The 13,625-nt window shown below is 49.2% G+C and overlaps 1 protein-coding gene across 5 annotated transcripts in view; it reads right to left on the reverse strand.

Annotated features, from left to right (window-relative positions):
* Positions 1 to 1,278: 1,278 nt before the first annotated feature.
* APLP2 (amyloid beta precursor like protein 2) overlaps positions 1,279 to 13,625 on the reverse strand; it is a 70,480-nt gene continuing 58,133 nt past the window's right edge. For 2 of the 5 annotated variants that reach the window (XM_059930033.1, XM_059930030.1), the window contains 7 exons: positions 11,865 to 11,964; positions 10,238 to 10,390; positions 8,178 to 8,213; positions 5,332 to 5,417; positions 4,529 to 4,603; positions 4,052 to 4,207; positions 1,279 to 2,733 (listed from right to left, as the gene is read on the reverse strand). In XM_059930033.1, coding sequence (XP_059786016.1) covers positions 2,632 to 2,733; positions 4,052 to 4,207; positions 4,529 to 4,603; positions 5,332 to 5,417; positions 8,178 to 8,213; positions 10,238 to 10,390; positions 11,865 to 11,964 — 708 coding nt within the window. In that variant the 3' untranslated portion in view covers positions 1,279 to 2,631. Of the gene's footprint in view, positions 2,734 to 4,051; positions 4,208 to 4,528; positions 4,604 to 5,331; positions 5,418 to 7,899; positions 8,067 to 8,177; positions 8,214 to 10,237; positions 10,391 to 11,864; positions 11,965 to 13,625 lie in introns of those variants that run through there. The other 3 variants (XM_059930034.1, XM_059930031.1, XM_059930035.1) reach the window with 2 other exon arrangements.

Raw genomic sequence — 13,625 nt, forward strand, 5'->3', positions numbered from 1 at the left:
TTCTGACTGATTTTATTTCTTTCACCTAATCATGTAATTCATTCTCAAATTTGATCAAATGAATGATCACTACATGTTTATAGGAATTTATAGCACGTCGATAGCTCAAAAGGAAAGTTAATTTAGAGAAGGAAGAAAACTTTAAAAATTCCTGATGTACAAACTCAGATGGATTTGTCATCATAAAAAGAAGAAATGTTATATGAAATATTAAGATAAAGCAAGCAGGGACTTCCCCAGTGGTCCAGTGGTTAGGACTCCACACTTCCACTGCAGGGGGGAACAGGTTCGATCCCTGGTCAGGGAACTAAGATCCCACATGCCATTCGGTGGAGACAAAAAAAAAAAAAAAAAAGAAGAAGAGAAAGATAAAGCAAGCAGCTCTTATGGAATTTAAAAATATAATTACAGGGCTTTCCTGGTGGCGCAGTGGCTGAGAATCTGCCTGCCGATGCAGGGGACACGGGTTCGAGCCCTGGTCTGGGAAGATCCCACATGCCGCGGAGCAACTGGGCCCGTGAGAGCCACAATTACTGAGCCTGTGCGTCTGGAGCCTGTGCTCTGCAGCGGGAGAGGCCGCGATAGTGAGAGGCCCGCGCACCGCGATGAAGAGTGGCCCCCGCTTGCCACAACTAGAGAAAGCCCTCACACAGAATCAAAGACCCAACACAGCCATAAATAAATAAATAAATAAAAACATCTGATTGTCTTAAAAAAAAAAAAAAAATCCTTAACCTCATTTCATTTTATCCAGAATACATCACTGTGCATTTCTAACTGAAAAAGGCTTTTATTACTACAGGCACTATGTCATTATCACACCTAACAACAAAAAAAGAATAATTCCAAAAAAAAAAAAAATATATATATATATATATATAATTACAAAATTCACTAGAAAGGCTGAAGGTAAGCAGAGCAATCACCCAGATTATAGACTAAAACTAAAGAAAAAGGAGCAATCAGGGAGGTCTGAGGTTTAGCCAATTACAATTTTAGAAAGCAGAAAAGACAGTGGAGGAAATCATTAAAGAAATAATGAAAGACCAGTTCTCTGAGATCAATAAAAGGCACCAGCTTTGAGGCTGAAGCACTTTCCCTCTTATTTTTTAAATGAAAAACAGAATTCAAGCCCAAGAGTCCAGCTTCCTGTACCAATTCCTGCCTCTGCCGTGCACTGAGAGACCCTCCAGGGAAGGAAGCCACCACTGTCCAGGGCAGGAGGGTTAAAGCCATCACCCGCGAGTAATGCCAGGCCAATAAAACAAGGAGTCCTGGTGGAAGTTAAAGTATTTATTGATGTGTTTAAACTCTGTACATTCTCCACAGATCAGATTAAGGAGTTTGTAGGTGAAGTTTATCTGTGCATAGTGGGAAGAGACATGGATGGGGTAAAGGGGAGGAAGAAGAAAAAAAACAGTCACAGGGAAATAGAAAAAAAAATACACCACAGGTTACCAGAACCTTCAGAATTAAAAAAAAAAAAAAAAAAAAAAAAGGAAAAGAAGGAGCTGTGAGTGTCAACATCAACTATACAAGCATCACAAAGACTCACGTGAAGGAAACAAAATCTTCAAAGCTTTCCATGGGGTCTACAGAGCATCCTGTGTACAGCCTGGAGCATCCACCGTCCAGAGAAAAGCAAACCTCCCGCATCCTCCCCAGGATGCCGGCCGCCTCCTCCTGCTGTCTTCTCTCAGTGAATGGCGGGGACGGTGGAGACCAGTGCCTTCGGAGGGGGTGGGAAATGCCCAAAGAGGAAAACAGCACATCTGGACATTACTCGGGAGAGAAGTGAGCGGTCAAAAGCTACGGTGACTCAACAGCGGACAGTGGAAGACGTCATGTACAAACTACAGGCTAATTTCTGTGGAAGAACTGGATTCAGAAGGAACGCAGTAGCGGCCCTAATCTGTACACGCGCGGCTCGCTGAAAGATGCTGGAACTCAAATGCTTGCTCTGAGCGCCTCCTTGGTGACAGGACTCGTCTGGAGACACCCAGGTACCCAGTGGTGGGCGCACCAGACTTCCAAGAAACTGGTCCTTCAAAGGAATCTTGAGAGGGGTACCGTGATGTATTTTAAGGATCAATTACGGCTCCTATTTCAGTTAGTTTCTCAGCAACTTTCTGAAAGCTGATTTAAAGCTATAAATGAGGAATACTGCCTCTTTTTTAAAAATAAAAACCAGGACAGTGAGCCGTGAAGAGCTGATTTACACAACGCGGCTGGAACAAACGGCCTGCGTGTAGCATGTACAGTCTATCATTGAAAATCAACATTTTCCATTTCTACAGAGAGCATGTGTGAGACAATACGATAGAAGTGGGACTCCTGATTAAGTTAAAAAAGAAAACTACATCAGTCAAATATCTGTAATAGATAATTTTTTCACTTCATTTAAGGTCTATATATCATATATTGTTATATTAACATTTTTTTCACCCATTTAAAAAGAATGGAAATTGTGATTCTACAGTAGTACTTTATAGTCTTAAGATCCAGGAGGTCTGAGTGTAAGATGAAATCCTCTGGAAGTAACTGTCGGTCAGTCGTAGATCCAAACCTCTGGACATCTGCTGCCTGCCTCACCACCCCCCCCACTCCAGCCGGGTGTCGTGCTTTGCCTGCTTAAATCTGCATCTGCTCCAGGTATTTGTAGGTTGGGTTTTCGTAACCATGATTCTGCATCTTGTTCAGGTGACGCTCTTCTGGGGTGAGCATTGGGTCGACCTGCAGGAACAAAGACGGGGGTTATTGCATGAACCCAAGAGAACTTCCCAGGGCATCAGCAGACCTGAGCTGTGCGATCCCCGGGAACCACGGGGTGGACCAAACAAGAGCAGGCGGTGAGGACCCAGGAGGAGGAAAGAGAAAAGAAGAGGGTCAGAGAGGCTAGGCTACTGAAAGCTGGAGTCCACGTTGGAGAAAACAGTGAGCTGAATCTCCCAGCACCACAGTGACAAGCCTCAGCTCTGCCGCTTCTCTGCGGGGCAGCCTCGGTGAGGGCCAAGGGGCAGGACCAGATGACCTCAGGTCCCCTCCAGCCCTGGAACCCTACAACTAGGCCAGTGTCCAGCAGGAGGTGAAGCCGGATAACTAAGACACATGCATTTGCATTCATTTCCCCCAGCATATTCTATTCTTTATTGTATTGATTTTCTAGAATCAAGACACTGTGGACATTCCCACCACTCACCAAAAACAAGTGTAAGTAAGCAGTTCTAATCACAGATGAGCAAGAGATGGAAGAGAAGCAGCCTGGTCTGGCTCTTTCCGAATTTACTGTTGCTTTTTTCCCCATTGAAAAAGAAGAGTGTTATTCCTATTTCATATTTTTAAGACTCAATTCACCCACATTGCCATTGTTGCCTGAACTGTCATATACCTGGTTTTCTCCTTATAAAACACGTCAAAAAAAAGCAAACTATGGGGCTTCCCTGGTGGCGCAGTGGTTGAGAATCTGCCTGCCAATGCAGGGGACACGGGTTCGAGCCCTGGTCTGGGAGGATCCCGCATGCCGTGGAGCAGCTGGGCCCGTGAGCCACAATTACTGAGCCTGCGCGTCCGGAGCCTGTGCTCCGCAACAAGAGAGGCCACGATAGTGAGAGGCCCGCGCACCGCGATGAAGAGTGGCCCCCGCTTGCCACAACTAGAGAAAGCCCTCGCACAGAAACGAAGACCCAACACAGCCATAAATCAAAAAAAAAAAAAAAAAAAAAAAAAGCAAACTAATAAGAAAGAAATAAACAGTATTAGCAGTGCTTCATTCTCAAACATCTATAACGCACCTGAAAAACAAGGAAACGCTAAGGAAACAATCTGAGAAAACAGTTTTCACCCTGGGCAGCACAGACTGCTCCTACGCTTTCCTCGCATTCACGGTCGAAGCCCAAATTAATGTCAAGAGTTGGCAACAGCTCCTGTGACAGGATCAACTTGACTCAGCCGAGGCTGACTTCCGAGACGTGACCTAATAACCCAGAGAGCCATCTGACTGACGCGCAGCCCGACGAGACGCTCGAATTCTGCAAGGCCCCCGGCGGCTCACCTCCACGATCCCGTGGCTGATGGTGCCGTACTGCCTCTTCCTCAGCATCACCAGGCTGATGACGATGACTGTGGCGACGGCCACCGCAATGACCAGCAGACCGATGAGGGCACTGCTGCTCAGACTGAAGTCCTCCCGCAGGGGCCCCACGGATTCCTACCGTAACGAAGCAGACGGGCGACAGGGTGTGAGAGACGGCAGGCAGCGGGGGAGGCCGTGAGCCTTCGGTCGCGCCTCCAGAAACCCAAGGGGGCGCCCGGACCCTGCCATCCAGGTCGCCGGACAGGTGGGGGGAGCCCCCACCTCTTGCAATCTCCATGGAGATTCGAGCTTGAGCTTTCTTATCCGAAAGCACAGGGGAAATGGGGACGAGGGACCTTTGATAGCGTAAGATAGCGCGAGGTGCTCCCAGGAGGGAGGGAAAATGGCCGAGGCTGGCATGGGACCAGCCATCAGGTTTTGGAGCGGGACACATACCGGCCCCTCCTCGAGGCCTCCGACCCTCTCGGCGTTGAGAATCATTTCCTTCACGTCCAGGGTCTCGTCAATAACCTGAAACGGGGAGTGGGGGGAGCATGTCACCAACTGGGAGGGAGGGCAAATTTAGTGTGTCAGTGTTAACTGCTTCTCGTCCCCTCCATTTACCATTTGGTGGAGGGAAGCAGACGCCTGATGGACACCCACTAACCCATCAGCTCTGTGCCATTCACCTAAGTCCGTGCACCAGACCCCTGAACAAAGGAGCAGGTGTGGGTGCAAAACTACTGTACAGCAGTTGGTCTTTTAAGGGCCGTCCCCTGCGTTTTCCTTTAGGTAACCCTTGTGGAGATATTTCAGCGCAAATTACCAAGCAGCCGCGTTTAAATATCAAATTCAGTTAAAGATAATCCAGAAATGTAAGTGATAAAAATGCTAGATGAATAATTAATAGGTGGTATAAACCTCAGGCAGCGTAAGAACCAAATTCAACTCTATTCCATTTCCAAGTTATTAAATCTCTACTCATTTGAAATGGCCTCTCATATTTTATTCATGCCTTTAGTTGCAAATATATTTTCCACCGTATAGCAAGAGCCGAGCTACTGCTGAAAAATAATTCTTTATTCACACCCAGACTCTACACAATACAGCGCATCTGTGGGAGCAGTCGGAGCCTACCCGTCTGCTAGCCTGTGGAAACGGACACGTGGAGGTCCATCTGGAAAGCATCTAAAACAGTGCGACTCACTCTAATTATTCCCAAAGTTAACACGGGCACAGAGCAGGGGGAAACGGCTCACCATATTTTCATCCACTTTCTTCTTACTGTTAATCACTTTCTCCTCGGCCCCGATCAGTCCTCCTTCCTGCTCTCCCAGCGCAGATCCTGTGTGGGGAGAGCACACCTGAGTCTCCTGGGACAGCGTGACCTCACGCCAACCTCACAGAAGCAGCAGACTCCCTCCTGAGGGCCAGGGAGCCCTCACCAAATGCCCCCTCCCCTTTCTCGATATGCTCCTTGTTCCCATTTTGGAGGATGCACCGTGCTCCACAGGGGTGAGTGACGCAGGACCGATGGGTGTCATGGAGGAGGAGAGAGTGCTGTGCTCACTGTGCAAGCCTTCAGGAGACGATACTTTTTGTACTATAAACAGAAGCTGGATCCAAAGGCATTCCAGCATCAAAACACCCGCGACCCACCCTGTGACATTACCAAGCACCCACTACCCCTCAACTCACTCCTTTGACACTTCCTCCGAGTGGAAGACCTGCCACACCAGCAGCGAACCTGCATGCCTGCCTCAGGCACCGTCTTTTACGCCACAGGCAATTCTTTCTGCCTGAAATACCCTCCCTGACCTTATACCCTTCCTATCAGCTCTTTTTGGGAGACATTCCCAGGTTATAATACTTAGAGTCACTGTTTGTAATTATTGATTTTCTTCTGCGTCCCTCACTAGGATGTAACCCTCCTGGGGCTTATCAGACGGTCACATCCTCAGTGGTTATGACAGAAGGAACAGGAAGGAAGCCTTCCCTACATGGGGAGAATTCTAACGCCGGGGTGGACGGTACCTTTCCATAAACAGAGCAAGAATGGCAACAGTCTCTTGTCAAGGTCAGACACTGCCTGGGCCGGCATCACCTGTGCGTGGCACTCCTGACGACAGTGTCCAAAGGCGCAGCACAAACCCAGGGAGAGGAAAAGTGAGGCGCAATCTTCTCTATTTTTAGCCCCAAAGCATGTGACTCCTAGCTCTCCTACCGAGTGCCTCCTTAATAATATTATATACAGTGCTACATAGACGCCTGTGATTTGAACCTTTTATAAACAGATCAACCTGGCGGCATACTCGGCATTCTAAGGTGACCACCCGTAAGTGAGCAAGATGCCGACACGAGTATTTGCAAAGCACTGTCGTCTCAGGCTGCCAGAGGCCCAGCCACAGCAAAGCTCTCCAGCTCGCGGCCAGACTCGCTCTGGACCCAGAGCCGCTAGTAACCGCGCTGCAGCTGCTTGAGCCCCCGGGCCAGCTAACCCTTAACTCGTTAGAATGCAGCCAGAAACGAGGCAGCCTTTTTTCCACAGCTTTCATTTTAAAGAAGAGTTTCACAACTTGATTCTAGGGTGAGTTAAACCAGGGCCGGCTTTTGTAGTCTCAAAATGTCAATGAAACAGCAACAGTGCATTTCAGCTATGTTAAGAAAGAGGACCCTCTCTCGGCAGGATGCTCATGACCCAGCCTAACAAATTCTAACTCTGCGCTCTTTCCATCTCTCTCTCTCCTCCTCCTCAGAATTTCAAAGGTCATAGGGCAGGATCCTATTTCAAAAATAACGTGGCACTGAACCAACAGATTTAAAGTCCTACTACCAGCGCGCAGACTCTCCTAACACTTTTATTGGTGGTACAACCCTCATGTTTCTTTAACACGGACCCAAGGCACTTTGGTTTTATAGAATGAATAAACAAGGGAATTTAACAGACCAAAAGTTAATGTTTAAACTATCCCAACGAATAACAGTTGAAGCATAAGGACAAGTTAAACTTTTAGAAAATTCATCTTCATCTAAACGTATCCAAGATGTGCTGCTCAGAGGAACGCCCACACAGTGATGAAGAGGCAGATCCAAGTAGAATAAAACAAAGCACGTGCACACGAGTGACTTCTGTAGAGCCAGCTCACACCCTTGTGTTCTGAGAAGCAGCACACACACCACTGCCAAACCCTCAGCCAGGGCACAGCACGAGGCAGCCTGGTCAGTCTGTGAACGTGTGCCCTTGTTCACGATGACCCTGGAGGCTGGACTGCCCCCCAACTCCCCCCAGGAAATGTGGCAGCTATACCGCGGTCTATGAAACAGGAACACCACGGGCTCTGAAGACGGAGGAAGCTGAGTTCAGATTCTGGTTCCTCCACTTCTTAAACTCATGACTGAACTCTGAGGCTGCTTCAACTGCCTTATCTAGCAAAGAGAGCTAATAACCCTACCTCCAGTGTGTTCAGTGGGTTAAACGAGATCAAGTGTGCAAGCATTCAGCCTGTGCTCACACGCAGTGAACTTCATCTGAAAAGTGGAGACTCGTTACAGCAAGTGTTCACTTGTCTCAACCTGTTTCATCCATCAGCTTCTACTATGTTCTGAGGGACACTACATCTCGGGGGACATGAGACAGCTGGAAACAGACACTCGGGCATGGACAAAAGGCAAAGGACAGCTAAGAAGAAAGGGAAAAGATGTATGTGGGAGCAGCAGAGAAAAAGAGGTAAAATAAAATGACTCTCCACCCGACCATAAGCATGTTTTTATTTATCCTAGGAATTTGCAACCAACCTGTTTAAGCTGGATATACTTTTAAGGTCTACCCAGCTTAAAAGGATTTATGAAGGCTCTACTTTGGTTACTCTGTATTCCTCTGTACTCTCTGGACATCCAGAAGGGCAGCTGAGGATGGCCACCGGGTAAGCAAACCCACGGACACTGGGTTCTGGGTGCCGGAGGTCAGGCTCCTCTGGTCCTCCCACAGCCATGTCTGAAGGCATGAGGCGGAAAACATCAGGTGATGGAATGGAACGGAGCGTGAAACTTCCGGGCAAGTGAAAGGAATGAAGGTCTTAGGGGGTACATCTTTGACAAAACCAACCTGTTTTCATTGGGTGATACACTTCCGGCTGAGTGTCTAGCAGAAAGGAAAGCAACAAAAACAAAACAGCACAAGAGGAGATTAAGAAAAAAATCCCTTCTTTCAAAATTCCTACCTTTGACTTGACTTTCTCTATAACGTGAACAAAAGCATATTCTTCCTTACAAACTGGGCCTGAGCTGCCCCACAAGCAAACGGCGGTAAGAGCTACAGCAGAGGACTGGAAGGAAGGGAGAGAAGGCAGGCGGTCTTGGGTCTTTTGGGGGAACTTCTGTGAGACTCCCAAATTATTGAGCTTAGCCCCAAGTTATTTTTCTTAGAAAATAACAAAAACACAAGTTGGCACTGGTTGTGGTTTTCTGAGAAGGAGACAAGGTCCTAGTTCACAAATGTCCAAGCGAGACGCGCCCCCATCCCAACAAGCTGAGGAAGTAGGGCCACCCTACGGCCCCGTGGGTGGGGTCTGAGAGAGCAGGCTTAGGGAGAGCGCTGGCACCACGTTATTTCTCTGGCTCCTTCCTCGGATGCTCTTTTACTATCAGAGGGTCAACTGTACTGAGTCGGTACCTCTGAGAGAGCTGGTTTAGAAGGAAGGCACTTGTGTTAGGGTCTGGAGGCCGAGCTGGACGCCCCCTTCCTCGGGCCTCCGTAGCAGCACCACTGGATCTGCCTAGGAGTCAGGACCGCATCAGCTCAGGCTCACATCCTTACTCTCTACCTACAGAACACGTGACCCTGGGCAGACACTTAACCTCTTTAAACCTTGGATCCCCAAACGGGGAGCACTCCCTGTCCCTACCTCAGAGGGTTATTCTGGGAAAACAATATAAACAAGAGTGTCCATGCACAGTGCTTAGCCGAGGCTGGCGTACGAGGAGGACTCTGCAACGGTGGCCACTACTTTTATCATCACCACCATCAGCCACAACAGCAGCAGGCCAATAAACAGAAACTGATTCCACACCCTGATCTCAGGGCCTGGGCTCGGCAGCTTATTTATTTCTGGTGCAGACCCACAGCTTTTTTTTTCTTTTTAATTTATTTATTTTTGGCTGCGTTGGGTCTTTGTTGCTGCGCGCGGACTTTCTCTAGTTGCAGCGAGCAGGGGCTACTCTTCTTTGCAGCGCGCAGGCTTCTCATTGCGGTGGCTTCTCTTGTTGCAGAGCACGGGCTCTAGGTGTGTGGGCTTCAGTAGTTGCAGTGCATGGGCTCAGCAGTTGTCGTTCGTGGGCTCTAGAGCGCAGGCTCAGTAGTTGTGGCACATAGGCTCAGTAGTTGTGGCTCGCGGGCTCTAGTGCGCAGGCTCAGTAGTTGTGGCACGTAGGCTCAGTAGTTGTGGCTCGCGGGCTCTAGTGCGCAGGCTCAGTAGTTGTGGCACGTAGGCTCAGTAGTTGTGGCACGTGGGCTCAGTAGTTGTGGCTCGCGGGCTTATTTGCTCCACGGCATGTGGGATCTTCCTGGACCAGGGCTCAAACCTGTGTCCCCTGCATTGGCAGGCAGATTCTTAACCACTGCGCCACCAGGGAAGTCCCCAAACCCACAGCTCTGAGAGATCCCTACAGACGTCGAAAACCGGCAGGGAATGGAAGAAAGCACGCCTGTGCAGGAGGAGGCAGAGGGACAGCTTCTCAGCCCACCTCGCACTTGAGTGGGTCAGGTCACCTCTGCAGCCCCCTGTCACCTACCTCCCAAGACTCTTAGGAAGAGATGATGACAGCCTAGAACATGAAAGTGCTATTTAAGCTGCCAAGGGGCTTCCACGTGGAAGGCCTCACACACTGGAGGCAGCTGATGGGACCAGGACAAACAGTGGGCTTTAGGCAAACTGTCCATGAAATGCGAGAAACATCACAAACCTCCCGACGTTACTGAAGGCTCCCCACTCGGTGCCTGCAGGCGGCAGGTGCTCGGTGAATCCCGGCCCCTCCCCTGCTCGACCTGCACCGGGAACACAGCCTCCCCAGCACAAGCCCGCCCCAGATCTGACTTCAGTTTTCTAACTGCATTCTTCCCCGCCCCCCGGCCCCCGCTGCCAAGCTGGGCTGTTAGCGCACACGCACCTTCGTTCTCAGGCAGGGGCGGGAAGGGATGGAGGGGGCGGAACGGCAGGACCTCGTCGCTCTCCTCCGAGCTCACCCGCACGTCCACGGGGGTCTCTGAGATGGAGGCGGTGAACTGGTCCATGTCCGCTCGCTGTTCCTGAAGCAGCTCATCTGACAAAGACAGACATGCAGGAGCCAGCTTTGCAGAGGGATCTGGTTCCTAGGCACAGGACAGCCTGCATGGGGCTAATTCGCGTCATTACGGGTGGGATGCGAGCTCTGCCTAAAGGGGCGTCTCACCAGCTCACAACACGGGCCATGCACGACCCCCTCCTCTCTCCTGAGGGTGTGCCCCCTGACTCCGCTGACTGCAGAACCCTGGCGCTGGGAAGCCCACGGCTGCATCCTGGGCCCCCCTCTCTCTTCGATCAACTCCCTCTGGGTAAGTGGTTTCCTCCTACGGCACAGTTTTAAATACCATCCACGGATCATGACTCCCAAACCTGTTCTTGCACCTGCACCCCCGACCTCTGGCTCACCCACCTGGTAGCCTACTTCACACCTCCACTTAATGTCTGAGGGCAATTTCTATTTTAACAGGTAAAGAGAATGCAGCACCCAGGCAGCTGCTCACGGGGAAACCGGGGCAGAGCCAATGCTTTTCTTTCCCTCAACCCCCTGCCCCACCCAGCCCATCAGCACATCCTGTTCACCCTTCCTCTGACACGCATCCTCAGGACCACTCACATCTCCATCGCCTCCATTCCCATCTCTGTGCACTCAGCCATCCCCTCCCTCCTGGATTTTTACAACTGCTTCCTGGGTGGTTTCCAATTTTCATCAGCTCTCAACAGAGCAGTCTAGTAATTTTTTTTTAAGTTCACACTTTTTAAAAACATAACCCAGATCTAGTCACCTGCTGGTTTAAAACCCTTGAACGGCTTTCAATTATCCTAGAATAAAATCCAAACTCCTTGATTTTGCTAAAATCTCTCTATTTAAACATCAGGCTCTGCAGTCGTTGCTTCCTGTGCTCAGTGTTTCCCCCCGGGGGCCGCCGTGTGGGGGGCTCCTCCTTATCATTCGGATCTCAGGTTTCCCCCAAGGGAGCCTGACCACCAGGCACCCTCCCCGTCCCATCCCAGTTTCACCTCTGGCACAGCACCCATCCCCACGGACACTCGTTTTCCTGACCGTTCCCTCCTCCTAAAATGTGAGCTCCAGGAGGTCTGTCTACTGGTACACATTTTACTCTGTGCCACACAGTAGACACAACAAACGTTTGTTGGATAAATGAAGAAGAGAGAGACCAGAAGAGGGAGAAGAAGTGAGAACGTGAATAAACAGATGCCTTAAAATACACCAGCAATTAAGGGGGGAAAGGGTAACGGGAGACTCGCTTAGTCCCTTGCAAATTCACACCCTAGATTTTTCTTCCGGTAACAGAGGGAAGGTCAATGAAACTCAAGGCTCTGTGGCTCCCAGCCAGGACCTGACCCTGCCACGTGAGCCCCAGACTTCTCGAGCCCGTGGCACGCTAATGCCCGGCTTCATGGCCTCGCGTGTCCTGCTTCTCTCATCTGGCACCGCCATCACTCCTGAGCACAAGCCCCGCCTGACCGTGATGCAAACCGTCGGCACCCACCAATTTCCTCTTGGATTTCCTGGGCCACGTAAGGTACTTTGTAGAGCAGAGAAAGGCTCTGGTTCCGTCTTTCTTCAATCACGTGGAGATGTGTCATCACCTGCAAGCACAGGATGAGCGAGAGGCCGTGTCACCAGAACAGCCGGGCCAGCCTGACACCCACACTCTTCTGCAAAGACCGATGTTCTCTACAGAGTCCAGCAAAGCAGCTGGTCAGGGGGGCAGTATGAATCCTCCCCGTGTTTACTGGCCACCGTAGTGCAAGAATGTGTGTATTACCTCTCGGTGATCTAAGGATTTATCCAGAGAGTGCTCCAAAGTTAAGGGAGAATTTTTAAAATTTCCTTAGCCAAGTATTGATTTGGTTTTCACAGGAGGCACTTGCTAACTGTACTATAAAAAAAGAACCCAAATTTGAACGATGCCAGACACTCAGTAAGGTTCTTCTGAGTGAAAGAGGAGACGAGTTGGTCAATTTTTACCACTGGTCAGACAAGATGAGGTAACAAGGGAATGAAATCACTGGTTAAAAAGCAGATGTGAGGGGTGAGCCCATTCATGGATTTTTGCTTCGTGAAGCAGCTGCTTGAAATGATTATCACAGTGAGCATCAGAGCTAGTTTATTCCTATTTAACTAAATTAGCTATTCCTTCAAAACTGCACACTGAAGTATAAATAAACCTGATTTTTATGGGGTGATAAGGAAGGTATATCTACCATCTGCCTTACATAGCTCACTGCCTTTTCTGAATGCAGAAGTTCCAAGGTTGTTCATCCAAAAAAAAAAGAAGAAAAGTCATTAAAGTGGTCACTGAATTTTATTAAAAAAAATTTTTTTTGTCACTGAATTTGAGAGGTTTTCAGGGTGGAAATGAAAGGAGATTTGGACTACATCCACCCCAATGACACTGTGAAGCACGTGGCTGTACGTCACACAAGCTCCTCAGGAAGGCTAATCCCACCGGGCTACACCTGCAGCCACCGAGCTCTTCCTAAAGAGGGCGCTCGGAGCCAATGGATTAATTATGTGGGCTTGAAGCCATTAACATGAAAGGTCAAAATGAAAAAAAGTTAAATGGAAAGATGCTTTTATTGTAGATTGATGTCTCTCTGACCTATAAAAGCAAAGATGAAAGCCATTTAATTTTATACTTGCCATTCTTTCAATCAAGTAAATTGATGGGAAAGCACCAGAGTGAGTGCTTTAGAGAATAAATCCAAGTGGAAACGGAACCGTGAGCTCCCCAGTTTCAGCAGTGGTGACACTGCCACATGTCAGAGGAATTAAGGAGCCTGGCAGAGGACGGTTCCTACACCCACGAGGACAAGACCACAGGGTGGGATGCTGGGCGCCAGGGTCTTTGGAGGGCCCCCTGGAGCTGCAGTGTGTGGGGGGAGACAGCAGCACATCACTCACACCTCAAATCGAGTGCACACGTTCTAAGAGGCTCAACATATTTGGGGTTTTCTAGAGTTTACATAACAGGACAGGGAACAGGCCAAAGGCCAGTGTAATCCCGCGGCCGAGCTGCCCCAGGATTAAGGGCTCCGAGCAGACAGTAAACATCACGCAGCAAAGATGCTCCGCCTCCCAGGGCACTCAGGTGGTTCCCCGATCCTGGCTCGCAGGTTGATTGAACACACTGATCAAGGTCTCACCTTTCCTTCTATTCTCACCATACAAAACAGGCTGTTTTTCTATAAAATACTACATAATAGTCTAGATTTTCTACAAAAAAAAAAAAATTAAAAAAAGATTA

Source organism: Balaenoptera ricei, chromosome 8, assembly GCF_028023285.1.
Source record: "Balaenoptera ricei isolate mBalRic1 chromosome 8, mBalRic1.hap2, whole genome shotgun sequence".
Taxonomy (NCBI): Eukaryota; Metazoa; Chordata; class Mammalia; order Artiodactyla; family Balaenopteridae; genus Balaenoptera; species Balaenoptera ricei.